This window comes from Neofelis nebulosa, chromosome 6 (assembly GCF_028018385.1).
Source record: "Neofelis nebulosa isolate mNeoNeb1 chromosome 6, mNeoNeb1.pri, whole genome shotgun sequence".
NCBI classification, from domain to species: Eukaryota; Metazoa; Chordata; class Mammalia; order Carnivora; family Felidae; genus Neofelis; species Neofelis nebulosa.
In genome coordinates this window covers 142,576,554-142,593,068 of record NC_080787.1, presented here as the reverse complement: position 1 = coordinate 142,593,068, position 16,515 = coordinate 142,576,554, and the positions used below count along the sequence as shown (strand labels likewise).

Sequence of the window (16,515 nt, the reverse complement as noted above, 5' to 3'; positions counted from 1 at the left end):
AAGTAAGAAAAGAAAGAATAATATTAGCAAAAGTCAATGAAATGGAAAACAGGCAATTAATCAGCTTCCGTGGAAGCTGTAGTCATATCACCTCTTTCATTTCTGATATTAGTAACTTGTGTCTTCTCTCATTTTTTTTCTCAGTTAGCCTGGCTTGAGGTTAATTGATTTTATTGATCTTTTCAAAGAACCAGCTTTTGGTTTCATTGATTTTCCCTATTGAAAACTTATGTCCACCCAAAAATCTGCACATGGATGTTTACAGCAGCTTATTCACAACTGCTAAAACTTGGAAGCAACCAAGATGCCCTTCAGTAGGTGAAGGGATAAAGAAACTGATACATTTAGAAAATGGAATATTAGTAAGTGCTAAAAAGAAATATGTTATTGAGCCATGAAAAGACACGGAGGAAACTTTAACGCGTATTACTAGGTGAAAGGAGTCCGTATGAGAAGGCTACATACATACTATATGATTACAGCTATGTGATGTTCTGGAAAAGGCAAAACTATGGAGACAATAAAAGTTCAGTGGTTGTAGGGGTGGGAGAAATGAATGAATACACAGGGTGATGAAAATGCTATAATATTATATCATATGATATTATAACATGATATAATGATAGATACAGGTCATTGTACATTTTTCTATAAACATAGAGTATACAACACAAATAGTGAACTGTACGGTAATCTATGGACTTTAGCTAATTATGATGTGTCAGTGTAGGTTCATCCTTGGTAAAAAAATATATATACTGTTCTGGCGAATGATGTTAATAATGGGGGAGACTATGCACATGTGCGGGCAGGGGACATAGGGGACATCTCTGTGCCCTCCTCTCAGTTTTACTGTAAACCTAAAACTGCTCTAAAAAATGAAGTCTTACAAAAACCTGTACTTTTAAAAACTTATGATTTGGGCAATGAGTGGGATGATTATTACTAATATGAAACATTTTCCCACTGACAGAATTCCAGGAAAACAGATGGAAGTTCTAAATTCATGTGCACATCTTTCAAGATACTTAAAAGCAAAGTAAAAATATATCTTGAGGAGTGTTTAAAGGGATTTGAACATTATTTTCACTTTATCTTTTAGAAAACATTCAGTTCCAGGGGATCTCAGTTTAATGATTTTCCTGCTAGTTTACTACCTAGGTCTTGTTCTTTTTGGGGAGATAGAACTTTTTGTCTCATTTTTTATTTGGATAGTTATTATGATGAGTGAGTTCTTATTTTGTTACCTCTTCTTGGATGTAATAGGATTCTGACTTCCTCCTAGGCAGTTGGGTCCAGGCAGAAATATTATGACCCCTTTCTTGTCCTTTTCTTGTACAGATCAGAGGCAAGAGAGCTGGAACGAGGACACTCACAGCTTTTTGGTATGTAATTGAAAATTCCTCAAAACGAATTCTTTCTTTTAGTGACTTTTATGAACTGAAGGGCCTGTACTCTACTTTGTTATTCTAATTTGTGAACCAAACTGTAATAGTCTGTGTTTATTTTCCTGTAACAGCCAATATTTATGCTTTGCCTAATATTAATGCAGAGGGAAGCTAATAGTATTAATGAATAACCACTCATCTTTGGTCCTCTGGATTTCCCTTGAAAAGTGGATTCATGGTGGTAATTGCTTTTCAGTGGGAGGGTTTTTGTTTTATTAAAAATTTTTTTTTAATGTTTTTATTTATTTTTGAGGCAGAGAGAGACAGAGCATGAGCAGGGGAGGGGCAGAGAGAGAGGGAGACACAGAATCTGAAGCAGGCTCCAGGCTCTGAGCGGTCAGCACAGAGCCCGACACGGGGCTCGAACTCACAGAGTGTGAGATCATGACCTGAGCTGAAGTTGGACACTTAACCAACTGAGCCACCCAGGCGCCCCTCAGTGGGAGGATTTTTTAGTAAAGCAGTTTATATATGGAATGATATTTTTTGATCTCCTTGGTGGTCAGGAACATACCATAACTACCAAAGTACCATAGATGTATAATTGTGTGAATAACCTACTTTATAAGCACGTATGTGTTTAGATGCTCAAGTGCAAGTTGAATGATCTAAAAAATGAGGCATTTACTGATCTAAATTTACTATTGATTCAAATAAAATATTTATATTTAATAATTATAAAAGTAAGATAATCTTAAGGTGTTCTTGCCTTTAAAGTTCATCACTAATGGATCTAGGCACTAATGGATCTCGTTTTTTGAATATGTGTGTAGTTCTCATTTTTCCTTTGATTTTATATTTATAAAATAATTTTAAAAGAATTCTTGTATTTCTTTGCTCCTGACTAAGACATCCATCTCTTGTTTGGTTTAATTCCTTTTTAAATTTTTTTTTTAACGCTTATTTATTTTTGAGACAGAGAGAGACAGAGCATGAATGGGGGGAGGGGCAGAGAGAGAGGGAGACACAGAATCGGAAGCAGGCTCCAGGCTCTGAGCCATCAGCCCAGAGCCCGACGCGGGGCTCAAACTCACGGACCACGAGATCGTGACCTGAGCTGAAGTTGGCCGCTTAACCGACTGAGCCACCCAGGCGCCCCAGTTTAATTCCTTTTTAAAGATGAAATACAATTCTAAACTTGCTGGGGAATGCATGGGAAGCATTCTTTTCAGAGCTATCTATCAAGGACACATTGTTTTGGTGTGTGACTCTATGGATATAACTGAAAGTCTGGCAATTTTTCAGAAAATATTAATATATGAATTTAACTATTATTTTTCTATTAGCCAAACCTTAACAAGAATGATCACTATTGACCGTGGTATGTATTTTCTACCACTCCCAATTATATTGCAACTGTCTTTGAAACATTGCTACCCATGACCCATTAGTCACCATCATTCATTTTGGTGACCATCTCCCTCTCTTTTCCTTCTTTAATTGTTAAAATCCTCGGGGCGCCTGGGTGGCGCAGTCGGTTAAGCGTCCGACTTCAGCCAGGTCACGATCTCGCGGTCCGTGAGTTCGAGCCCCGCGTCGGGCTCTGGGCCGATGGCTCGGAGCCTGGAGCCTGTTTCCGATTCTGTGTCTCCCTCTCTCTCTGCCCCTCCCCCGTTCATGCTCTGTCTCTCTCTGTCCCAAAAATAAATAAAAAATGTTGAAAAAAAAAAAATTTAAAATATAATTGTTAAAATCCATTGTTCTTGTTGTCCAAGTCACTGACAAAAAGTTAGTTTTGGTGCACATGTTTACTGTTTAGATGTCTTCAAACACATAAAGTCTTATTGTTTCAACTTGTGTGTATTTGAGATATATATTTATTCATGAGACACATTATGTGATTCAGGTCAAGAAAACTCTCACGTTGCCTTCTACGGTAAAGAATGCTTTATTGGCCATCATTCAATATTTTGTTGAGGAATTTTAAGGGATACTTTTTATGCATACATTTTTCATTGATGATTTACAAACTAGTTACCAGAAGGTATTGAAAAAATATGGTGGATTTTACCATCTCTAGAAGTTGTCAATTACCAAGTACTTTTTCTAGCAAAACATTTCTGATCCTTAGATCAGGGGCCTCCTCATTATGAAAGGTAACCGGAAAGAGCCCAGCTTGTTATCAGAAAAAGGTATGTTATGAGGGAACCCTGTGTTGGTAGAAAGACCAGGTTAGATGAACTCTCTGGTCTCTTGTAATGTAAAATTTGATAATTCTTATGGATGATGATACTTAGCCAATGACCACATTAGATAATCTCAGTTTTGCTAAGGATTATAGAAATTCTTGCTCTGAACAAAATCAGAGACAGGGTATAGTGGTGAAAATGATAGTCTCTGAACTCAGACGGCCTGGGTTTGATCTCGTCTCTGACACGACCTATGTGACCTTGGTCATTTTACTTAACATTTAGCTGCCTCACTTTCCTCACGTGTTGAACGGAGACAGTAATAGTACCTCATAAAGCTGATGCAAGGATTTAATGAGTTAATATGACTATAGCTCTTGGAACAACAGATAGTATATAGACATTCAACAAATATTAGTTGATAGTAACGAATGAATGATACTGTCATCAGCTGGGGCATCTGTGCCTCTTGGAGATACTTACACAGTTGTCACTAATCCCCCAAATTTATGATGCATAAGAGTACAGTACATCTGACAATGATTTCTAGGAGTTTCTAGCAACCAACCTCTTCAAGTTTCTTGATGCTGTCTTGGTTCTACCTGAAGCCAACGTGAAGACAAAGCTCAGACTGTTGATTAATTTCTACTTACCCCAACATTGTGGATGTCACTTCCGCCACACCATTTTTCTTCATTTTCTGGGCCCAATTTTCCATCTTCCTCTCATTGCCTTACATAGGCCTTTCTGCGTGCATTTAAACACTTCTGGATGTAACATTTTACAACAAAGGGGCTTATTAATAATAGAAAAATTATTATTTCTCTAGCAAAGCTAGATGTTTACCTAAGAGAAAGTCTTGAACAGCTACTAGGGTAATACAATGTCTTCCAACTTGATGCAAAAGCATAGTAATAATTTTCATCTTTACTATCGTCATTAAGCAATTTTATAGTCACTCAGATATATTAAAGGCATAATTCTCAGTCCAAGTGTGTAATGAGAGTAGGCAGTTCACATTTCATTCTCATTTACACATACCTACATTTCTGGTTCCGTGATTATTTTTAGTTCTTCATAGAATTTTTCTTCACTTTTTAAAATTGTGGTAAAATACCCATACCATAAAATTTACTGTGTGAGCCATAAGATTTACTGTGTGAACCATACGATTTACTGTGTGAGCCATTTTTAAAGTTTGTTTATTTTGAGAGAGAGAGAGAGAGAGAGAGAGCGCGCGCGCAGGGGAGGGGCTGAGGTGGGGGGGGGGAGAGAGAATCCCAAGTAGCCTCCATGCTGGATGGAGATCATGACCTGAGCCAAAACCAAGAGTTGGATGCTTAACTGACTGAGCCACCCAGGCACCCCCCCGTGTGAGCCATTGTTAAGTGTAAAATTGAGTGGTATTAAACACATTCACGTTACCATGCGACCATCACCACCATCCATCCCTGCAACTCTTTTCATCTTGTAGAACTAAAACTTTACACCCGTTAAACAATAACTCTCTTCCCCTCTTTTCCCTTCCCCTCAGCCCCTGGCAACCATCATTATATTTTTTTGTCTTTAGATTTTGACGTGCTAGGAAGTCCTTCCTGCAAGTGGAATTGTACAGTATTTTTCTTTTTGTGCTTGGCTCATTTCACTTAGCCTAATGCCCTCAGGGCTCATCCATGCTTTGGCACATGTCAACATTTCCTTCCTTTAAAAGGCTAAATAATATTCCCTTGTGTGTATATACCACATTTTGCTTATCCATTTATCTATTGATAGACACTTGGGTTGCTTCCACATTTTAGCTATTGTGAATAATGTTGCTGTGAGCATAGATGTATAAATATCTCATTGCGACCCTGCTTTTAAAATACTTATGGGTAAATACCCAGAAGTGGAATTGGTGGATCATATGTTAATTCTACTTTAAATTTTAAATTGTTTTTCACAACAGCTGTACCATTTTACATTCCAACCAACACTTTTCATGGAATTGTTAAGTACAGAATGCTTGTCTAATTATTTTGACATATTCCTACTGGGCAGCGAATATTGTGAAGTTTGAAGTGAATACATTTTGAATGTAAGGTTATATTTTTCCAATTCATTTTTTTTCCTGCTGTGCCTATGAAGGCTATGTTCTAAGACCTACTTAATGTTAATTTATGTTACCAGGTGATTCAGAGCGTCAGTGGACTTTTTCCAGAACAGAAACATGTGGGGCCAAGTTTCATACCTCTAATGGAAAAACAACTTGGACTCCAAGGATTTATTGGCTTAGTTTAAAATAAACTCTATATTAAATTCCTATGCGCTGGCAGTTAAGGAATAGATGACCACATATGTTTTCTTCTGAAGGCTTGTAATTTTTTTTTGCACAAAATACACCAATGTGACCAGGAATGGGGACACTGGATTACAAAGAAAGAATTGGCTAGCTGAAAAAATACTTATGTAGAGGATTGAAACAGAATCTACAAGCTTTTCAAATTATCAAGAGAACAGGCTAACATTTGTGGTGTTATTATTTCTGGTTAAATAATATTTGTGCTTTTTAATATTTTGGTTCAAAAATACAGATACAGCTTTCTAAGGGACAGAACCCAACTCCCAAACTGAGAAGTTATTAGCTGAAAATCTCACAGTCTTTTGAGGTTATTTCCACAAATTAGTGGGTCACTTTCTCAGAAAATCTTCTGCATTTATTGTTTATGGACAGTGAGCGTAGAAAGGAGGAGGAATAAGCTTACTTATGGAACAAAAGTATTCTGGTTGCCAGAGATTTCATTTGTTTATTAGTTCATTTGTTTACTATGCTCCATTGAAATATCAATGTCTTCCCTAAGAAAACCACTTTCCAACTAAAGTGTTCATAAAAGGGACTGACAACCTTGGGTATATGTCAGTTTACTTTATACAGGAATTTAAATAGAACTTAAAAAATGTAGCAAAGACTTTTGTAAATGATTAGTAAGGCACAAGGAGCGCTTGTCAGGGGCGCCTAGGCCATGCTGTGGTAGCAAATTAACCTTGAAGCCTCAGTGGCTTACCACAAGGAATTTTTATTTCTTATTCACGCTATATGTTCAATGCCAGTCCCATGAGAAGGGGAAGGCCCTTCTTCTCCACATGGTCTCTTAGAGGGGTGAGCTGATGGAAGTCCCATCTCCTTGTGGCACCACCATGGCAGCAGATGGCTTCAGGGTTTGCCACGACAGGGAAAAGGAATGTGGAGCACTCATACTCTTCTCCAAACTGGAAGTGATGCACATCACCTCCACTCAGAACCCATGGGCCAGAGGTAGTCGCACTGCCTTTCCCAACAACCTGGGGCTGGTGGTCTTCCTGGGGTGCGAGGGAGGAGAGAGAACCTAGATTTAATAAGCACCAATAACTTTCTCTTTGATGAATTCTGCTGGAGTTTTGGATTAGGCATCTCTATAAAACAATTTTCTGTTTGAAATCAGTCACATTCATGATTCTTTATGTTTTTCTATATAGGTAAGTAATTTTCATCTTTTTATTAATTTAATAATTAATTTCACATTTTTAATGTGGTAATTCTAGGCAGGAATAAATAAAATAAGGATTATTGAGAAGGAATTAGTAAAGGTATAGATGTAATCAACCATGAAAAAAATGCCTATGGGAAAAATGGCCATCATATGTCAATGTATCTATAGGCTTCATTTGTATTATCAATCATACTTCATTATTTCTTTTTCTTTTCTATAAAACCATAACTAGAACTTAAATGAGACTCCAAATGTAGTAAGGGTTGATTGCAAAATCAGCGCAAGGTATATTGTATGGAAATAAGGAACTATACTTTAGATCAGTTTTAATAGATTGTCCTTAATTTATTTTATACTGTTTCCCTCCATTATATGCTCATCTTTTCCTGAATCTTAATGTCATGTTTTTTTTTCCTTTCTTATATCTCATTTTTCTCCTTAAGTTTCTTTTTCCATTTATCAAAGTATTTTATCAAGCAATATTTTCATATTGGGTACACGGGGAATAAACATGTCTGCAAATGTATTTTACCCTCATGACTGATTGTGTGTCTGAATTATAGAATTTTATGTACACATTTATTTTGATTGAGAACTTAGAAGGCATTGCTCCAATACCCTTTAACATTCCATGCTGCCTGTTGGAAATCTGATGTTATTCTTATTCTTGCTTCTTTGTAGATAATACCATTTTATCCTGTCTGTAAACTTTTAGAATTCTTCGTATGCCTTTGCAATTCTGAAATTCCACAAGCCATATTCATCATGTTCAGCTGTACATCTTCTTAAAAATGTCTGGTTCAGCATTTTGTGGATCAGGAAGATTTCTTTTTTCCCCATCTCTGGAAGCTCTCTTCCCATTTATTCTTCCCACCAGGTCACCAAGATGGCCACTGCTAACTCCAGGCTTGCACGGTCCTCATGGCTCAAACCCCAGAAAAAATGACAAGCGACTTTCCCAACGCTGCAGGCAGGATTTCCTGGCTAACCTTAGTTCATTTACTCTTTTCTGAATTGGCCCTTGCGGCAAAGGTGTTAAATACTTTGGCCCGTTTACTTCTTGCCACCTCTACTCCCTTCACTGAGGTCCAAGGCATTCTCCTATCTTCCCTGGATTACCGCAGTAGCCTCTTAATTGACCTCTCCGTTTATGTCTTTGCTTCTTTCAGTCTCTTCTCAGTGCTGGAGTCAGAGCTGTTCACGTGTGTGTCAGATCAAACTTTGTAAAGCTTGCCTGTTTCACTTCAAGAGAAGCCAAAGTCTTCAACGGTAGCTTGAAATACCACCCACGATCCACAGGAACTGGCCTCCCATAATCCCTACACCCCTATCTCCTACCACCCTCCCCCCATCTTACGCTATGTCTCTGCCATGCTGGCCTCCTTATGTCTGGCCTTACACATGCCAGACGCCCTTTCAATCCCGATTCAGTGCTCTGGTTGCTCTGCTCTTGGATTCCCACAGGTTGTTTCCTTATCTCATTCTGGTCTTCACTCAAATGTCACCTATTTAGGGAGACCATTCCCATCCATGCATTCAAAATTACATCCCTCTATAATACTCGTGTCTATTTTGCTTTTCTTCATTTATTTCCATCTATTATACTATTTATTTTACTGATTTATCCTGTTAATTGTCTAACCCCACGAAATGTAAACCCTGTGAAGGCAAGGGGCTTTTATCTACTCTGTGCTGTATCTTTGGGCTCTAAAACTGCACGTGCTACATAGTTAGCCACGAAGTATTCGATAAATGAGTGAATGAGTGGCAAACCTAAGCCATATGCTTGCTCCTGTTTGGGGGATGTGGGGCCACACGGCGGGGGGAAGAGGCAGTTCCAACTGGTCAGACAAGCGTTAATAAATGTCAAAAACAAACAAAAGATCCGTCTGGTGAACTTTGAGAAATGGGGTCTGTGTTGAAAGGGGATAAGATGAGTAGGCGGAAGAAAGCCACAGACTATGAAACAGTACAGTAGTTTCCTAATTTGTTTGATTTTGAATTTTGAGTGTATATAATCGTCCTTATATGTTATAATAAGTTTTAAATGTTAGGTAATTTTGCCTGGAGAAAAAGTATGGGGAAAATAATTTTTTTCTGATTTTCTGTATAATTTGTTTCCATCTTAATTAGATTTTTACTCCTGCTGACCAATGAATGAACGAATAAGCTAGGTTTGGGCAAAGAAATATTTTATTGTTTTCAAGAGAGCAGGTTGCAAGCCGGGTTGTCAGGCAATCTCTCTATATTAGATTTCTTCTTAACTGTTTGCCTGTGTCCAAATGAAATTTTTGAAGTTAATTTCAGGCTGGATAATTAACAGGTTGATAGCTGTCGCTCAAAAGTTTGTTTTTTTTTTTTTTAAATTTTTTTTTAACATTTATTTATTTTTGAGATAGAGAGAGACAGAGCATGAACGGGGGAGGGTCAGAGAGAGAGGGAGGCACAGAATCTGAAACGGGCTCCAGGCTCTGAGCAGTCAGCACAGAGCCCGATGCGGGGCTCGAACTCACATACCGCGAGATCGTGACCTGAGCCGAAGTCGGACGCTTAACCGACTGAGCCACCCAGGCGCCCCTCAAAAGTTTTTATTTGTATCTAATACCCTCTACCCCTTTAATCCGTCTCACTGGAGTTCTATTACTTTCTGTCCAAAGAACTAGCTTTGTGTTTTACTGATCTTCTCCATATTTTTCTACTTCATTGAGTTCTGCCTTTATTTTCGCTATTTCTTCCTTGGTTTGCTATTTTGCTATTTTTCTAGTTTCATGTGTTGAGCCCTTAGCTCATTTGTTTTCATTCCTTCTTGTGTTCTGATAAATGCATTTAAGGTGTCAGTTTTCCTCTAAAAATGCCTCAGTTGTGTCTCCTAAAGATTTTGATGTGTAGTGTTTTCAGTGGTGATAAATTCTAAGTATTTCCCATTTGATTTCCTTCTTGATTCAAATTGTTTTTAGAAGTAGTGTGAGATTTTGTTTTCAGACACATAGACATTTTATTTATTTATTTATCTATTTAGAGATTTGATATCTCATCTTATTTATTTGTTGCTCTTAGAAAATCTCATTTTTGACTAGAGTCAGACTTAGAATGTAGAAGCTGTCAGAGAGGACAGCAGTCTGTTCCCTGGCAATCTGTTCCTGGCATTTTGTTTGGCCTCCTTCATTCTCTTGGCCAAAAATTTAGCATATTCTGCAGCCTCTTCTTTATTTTTCTCAGTACGCTATTTCTTAAAAGCAATACACCCACATTTGTGTTGTAGGACACGTGGAATAACAAGACCCTGAATCTTGAGTGCTTTGGTTCCAGGTTTCTTACTTTCCTTGTTTAGGGGCTTTCTCATAACATAGTTGCAGACATCGTCTTTTTTTTAATGTTTATTTATTTTTTGAGAAAAAAGAGTGTGAGCGGGGGACGGGGGTGAAAACAGAGAGGGGGGCAGTGGATCTGAAGTGGGCTCTGTGAGAAGAGCAGTGAGCCGGATGTGGGGCTCAAACTCACGAACTGTGAGATCATGACCTGAGCCGAAGTCGGACGCTTAACTGACTGAGCCACCCTACCACTCCCACTTCATCTTCTTTACAGAGATTGAAAAGGGTGTGGATTCTGCTTGCTCTTTTGGGTCCCAGGTGACAAGGCACCGTAGTGTCAGTGAGTCCGGGAATATTGTCCTTCCCTTTTTATACAATGACCAAGTTGAGAACAGTGAGCTTGGCATCCACAATGCAACCCAGACAGATTTGCACTTTTCTTTCTCCAGTCTTCCTTGGTCTGGAGCAGGAATGCCCCTTACTCAGCAGTAGGAGGTCAGAGCCATGGATCAAGATACCCCGCTTCTTGGGGAAGCCTTGTTTGTCCTTGTCACCACTGATTCAGGCCACATAATCCTTCCATTCTTCACCCAGAGCATCAGCAGCAAGTTCTTTGGCCATACGCTTCTCATAAAAGGTACAAAGTTTGCATTCATTGCAAACTTCAATGAGTTTCTGGCAGTCAGTAGCTGGGAAAGAGATGTTCAACTTCATCCTGAAGCAGCTTACCACCTCCAAAGCACCACGAAAAAAAGCAGACATACAGATATCCTAAAGCTACGTTTTCACTATTAATTTCTACAATTAATGTGTTATAGTCAGAGAACATAATCTGTGTTAAATCGATTCTGTGAAATTTATAAAGACCTCTGTTGTAATACATCACTTTGTCAGTTTTTGATAATATACCATGTGTGAAGGAAATGAGTGTGCGTATTCTGTTCCTCAAGTACAGAGTTCTGTGTATCTGAAAATTGCTAATTTACAAATTTACTAATTTGAAATTTACATCTGCTTTTCTGTTTACCTATTGTCTGTATAAGCCACTGACTGCTGAGAGATTTGTGCTGTAATCTTCAACGACATAATTGCCAAATTATTTGCTTCTTTTTTTCCAGTTCTATGAGTTGTGGTTGCTCGATGTATTTTGAGGCAATATATGTTTATGAAGGTTATATATTCCATTTTTGGTTTTTTTATTAGTCTGTAACGTCTTTCTCCATTCAACATATGTACATATGTTTAACAATGCCTGGTAAACATATTATATATGTGTGTAAATATTTCGGTAATTTCTCCCAAAGCATAAATTCTAGACTACTTGAGTCAAGAAATAGAATTACTGTCAGAAGCCTAGAATGCTCTCTTGTGCCCCTTCCAATAAATCTCTGCCATCCCCCCAAAGGTAACCACTCTCCTGCCATTTGTGGTAACTCATACTTCCTTACGTTCCCTTACAATTTTATGGCCCACTAAGCACTATGCTAAACACAATGGCCTAGTTTTGCCTGATTATATTATTTTGTGTCTGGCTTCTTTCCCTCAGTATTATGTGACTGAGTGTAGAAGTAGTTTTTTCTTTTCTTTTCTTCTTATTGCTAAGGAGTGTTCCATTGTATGATTATAACACAATTTATCCACTTTCCTGTTGATGGACATGTGGGTCATTTTCCGCATTTTGGCTATTTTAATAAGCCCGCTAGAAGCATTGTTATCCGTGTTTAGCGTACCTCTGCTTGCACATCTGGCACGTGTGCCCCTCACCGTAAAATTTATGGATCAAAGACCGTGCATGTGATCAACTTCGGCAGATATTGCTAAACAGCTTTCCAGTTGGTCGCCCCAATTTGTACTCCCAATAGCAGTGTTTCAGAGTTTTTTCATTGGCTTTACAATGTTGATACATGGTATCGTCAGTCTTAAAATTTCATTATTTGGGTGGTTTTACCTTGCATTGGCCTGATTGTTAATGAGGTTAAACACCTTTTCATATGTATTTGGCTGATTGATATACTTTTTTGTAAAATGGCTATTAAGTCTTTCCCATTTTTTCCTTGGGTTTTTTTTTTTTTTTTTTTTTTTTTTTGCTTGTTTCTTACTGATTAATAGGACTTCTTTACACATGCTGGTATGGGGTTGTAGGGGTTATACGTATTGCACTCTGTTCTCATTCATTTGCTTTTACAATCCCTAATGTTGCCTTTGGGTGAGTGGAAATTCTTAATTTCAGTGTGTTCCCACTTATGAAGCTTTTCCTTTATGGTTGGAGCCAATGGGGAATGCCAGTATTGTCAATAAATGATAATGAGCCAATTGGTTATTAATTTTAAAAATGAAACTTTACTTTTATTTGAAATATAATCAAAAATTAATTGCAAGTAGATTGTATATCTAATATGAAAGGCAGACAAAGAAAGTTCTAGAATAAAAGGTAGGATAATATCCTTATGACCATAAAAGAGTAAAATTAAGAGCAAATAAAAAAACACTAACCATAGTCATCTTTCCATTCTCAAACATTGTAAACTAATTAATGAACATAGCACATCCTTCCAATTATTTAATTATTCTTTAAAAAATTTTTTTAAATGTTTATTTTATTTTATTTTTGAGAGAGAGAGAGAGAGAGAGAGGGTGAGAGAAGAGCACGGGAGGGACAGAGAGAGAGGGAGACACAGAATCCGAAGCAGGCTCCAGGCTCCGAGCTGCCAGCACAGAGCCCGATGCAGGGCCTGAACTCATGAAGTGAGATCATGACCCGAGCTTAAGTCATAAGCTTAACTTATGCAGGTTAAGTTAACCATGCAGGTACCCCTATTTAGCTCTTCTTTAATTTATTTCAATAATGTTTTATAGATTTATAGATTTCTTCATAGAAGTATTACACAACTTCTGTTAGGTTCATTCTAATGTATTTGAAATTTGATGATGTTGCTGTATATGTATCTTCTTAAAAATTTTATTTTCATGCTATTTATCACTGGCATATGAAAATTTTATTGAGCTTTACATATTGGCCTTGTATCTATTAACCCTTCTATGTCCACTCTGTAGTCTTAATAACTCATGTGCAGGTTCTTTTCCACATGTAATATCGTATCATCTGAGAATACTGAGTCTTAATTTTTAATTTTAATCATTATAATTCTTACAATTTTTTGTTTTATTTAATGTTTATTTATTTTTTGAAGGAGACAGAGGCAGAGTGTGAGTGGGGGATGGGCAGAGAGAGAGGGAGACACAGAATCCGAAATAAGCTCCAGGCTCTGAGCTGTCAGCACAGAGCCTGACATGGGGCTCGAACTGATGAGTCTTGAGATCATGACCTGAGCTGAAGTCAGATGCTTAACTAACTGAGCCACTCAGGTGCCCCTTAACTCTTACGATTTTTAAATGAGGCCTGCTAATACAGTGTTGTTGGTGGTGAGCATCTTTGGTTTATTCCTAATGTTAAAGGAAAAGTTTTCTACATTTCACCATCAAATATGTGATGGAGGAAATAAGGACCATTTTACTCATTGAAAACGGTGCAGTAAGAACCTCTTTGTTTTGCCCATGATAGGATTTGGGAAGGACTTGGTCTGGCAGTTCATCTCTGATCCACCTGCTTTTAGCTGGACTGGTTGGGAGGAGAATCCACTTCCAAGATCACTTTTGCCTCTACACATCTAGAGCCTTGGTATTCTTTGTTTTTTTTTCTTTTCCGTGTGGCGTTTCATCCTCCTGGGACTACCAACATGGGTTTTTACAGCATGGCCAGAGTAATTGGACTTTATAAATGTCATTTGGCCCCCCTAGGACAAGTCTATTTCTTTCAGATCTAAAATCCTATGAATCTGAGTCCCTGAGGTCATAGCAATTGCAATTAAACATACCTATTTACTGAAAAACAATTTCTAATCTCAACTTTGGGCATGACCAAATTTTAGTACTATGGGGCAAAGAAAAAATAGATGATTCCCTTGGCTTTTGTGATGACAGACTTTTACTTTTGAGGTTAGATGATGTTATCTAGGGTGCTGGAAGAGTGGCAGGTGCACATGTAAGTTGACTGTGAGGAGGTGGGGACAAAACCGTGTAGGTGAGGTGTGAGTGAGAAAGAGAGTGTGAAGCGACAAAGTTGGGCGGGCCACAGGAAGCTGGGCGGACCACAGGAGGCTGGCTGGAAAATAAAAAGTCTCTGGCTTTACTTAAAAGCAAGAACAAAATAACCCAAAGACAAATGGAAAATCTCACACACAAAGTCTAGAAAGGGATGGAAACAAAAATACTCACACAAGTGCTCGGGGTAAGGTGAGCTGAAGTGTCTGGCCAATTACAATCTACCCTGTAATTTTTGTATTACTTTGCAGGACTTTATGCAGTACAGTAGTGTATTTAAAAAACAAATAGAGGAGCAAACACTTCATTTAGAAATAACCACAGAGCTTCTTTTGTAAAACTTAAATTTCTGGGTTTATAACTCCAGCAGATGAAAAAAAATGCTCTATTGAAACCTAAAGAATGTTAAATTGGGGAGTCAAATAATGTTTTGGTCTTTGGTCTCAAGCTAAATAGTATACTTACATGTTGGTCCACTAGGTGTCTCTTTGCATACATGTTATGATTCCAGCCAGAGGCAGCTACTCTATTCTTGAAGGAAACAGTTTACATGGATTGTGCCAACAAATGCGTTAATTTGAGAGTGTTTAAGAATGACTTTAATTTACAGTTCTTCCTACAGGATAAAGAGATGTGTCTTGGCTACATCTCTCACTCCTGCATTAGAAGTTTTGGAAGCATTGACCCAGAATTGTCAGTAGCTGCAGAATTCAGGTACTTGCACTGGGGTTGTTGACAGGCTGGTATTGCGCAATAGTTGCCCATTTGGGATTATGAGCAGGAAGCCAGCCCCACATGATTTCTGAATGAAGCCTTGGCAAGGATACTCAATTCCAAAACAAGCTGTGTTTGGCTTTCCACTGTCTCTTTCTAGGAGCCCTATGCCTTCCTGATCAGATCCTTCAAAATTACCCATGGGCGCACATGTAGCCCTTTGTGTACAAGGTATCACTTTGAGTCACATAAGGTCCCTTTGAATTGTCCAAATTTGGTAAATAATTTACCCACACTAACTTATCCTAAAATAAAGGCAGGGCCAATATAAGTGAATAAATATTCATTAGGTGCCTGCTGATCGTATGTCTGTAGTATCTATGAGAATTATTATACTCTTTCATCCTGTAAGAATGTGATGAGATTTACTGTTTGCAGAAAAATTAAGCATATTGCTGAGGAGAAGTTGAAAAGGCAAAGATTATTTGGACACTGCTGATGTCCAAAGGGCCCCGGGCTTAGAGTATGAAGACCTGAATTCAAATTCTGAATTTATAACTTGCTAGCTGTGTAAAGTAGGTGGTCTGCCTGCTCTGTATGTCAGTTTATTCATTTCTAAATGTGTAGGTAATACTACTTTACAGAGTTGGCATGCAAGCTACAGTGAGCACCAATTCTGCCAAATATCATTATAAGAGCCTCCTAGAGAAGTCACCGTATTCTTAAAAATTTTTTTCCATTTTTTTTTGAGAAATAAATGACAACGTCACTGTATAAATTTGAGGTGTGCAATGTGGCGTTTTTCTTTTTTTTTAATTGAAATATGGCTGAAGTATACTGTATTAGTTCCAGGTGTACAACATAGTAATTCAACTCATGTACAGTATGAAATGATCAGTGGGATGTGTAGTTAACCATCAGTCACCATACAAAGTTATTACAATATTATTGACTATGTTCCCTGACAGCCTAATGGTTTGATTTATGTATTTTGTGAAATGATTCACCACTTTGGTTCAGCAAACATCTATCTTCTTATATAAATACAGTAAAAAGAAAAGAAAACGAGACTAAAAGAAACCATTTTATCCTTGTGAAGAGAACTTGTTAGAATTTACTCTTAACAACTTTCCTTTATGTCCCACGACGGTGTTAGCTAGTCATCGTGTTTGTTACACTTCTCGTACTTATTTGTGTTGTAACCTGAAGTTTGCACCCTTTAAGAGAATGTTTATTTACTTTCGAGAGAGAGACAGAGAGAGTGTGAGTACACATGCCAGCAGAGGAGGGGCAGAGAGAGAGA

At 37.9% G+C, this 16,515-nt stretch overlaps 1 protein-coding gene and 1 pseudogene across 8 annotated transcripts in view; one reads left to right on the top strand and one right to left on the bottom strand.

The window, feature by feature from the left end:
• IPCEF1 (interaction protein for cytohesin exchange factors 1) overlaps positions 1 to 16,515 on the top strand; it is a 180,556-nt gene that overhangs the window by 56,255 nt on the left and 107,786 nt on the right. For 5 of the 8 annotated variants that reach the window (XM_058735729.1, XM_058735736.1, XM_058735733.1 and 2 more), the window contains one exon: positions 1,342 to 1,385. The exons of the other annotated variants lie outside the window; for them this stretch is intronic. In XM_058735729.1, the coding sequence (XP_058591712.1) occupies positions 1,342 to 1,385 (44 nt within the window). The remainder of the gene's footprint in view (positions 1 to 1,341; positions 1,386 to 16,515) is intronic. 8 annotated transcript variants of the gene reach the window in all.
• LOC131515073 (small ribosomal subunit protein eS6-like) lies at positions 10,150 to 11,111 on the bottom strand (annotated as a pseudogene).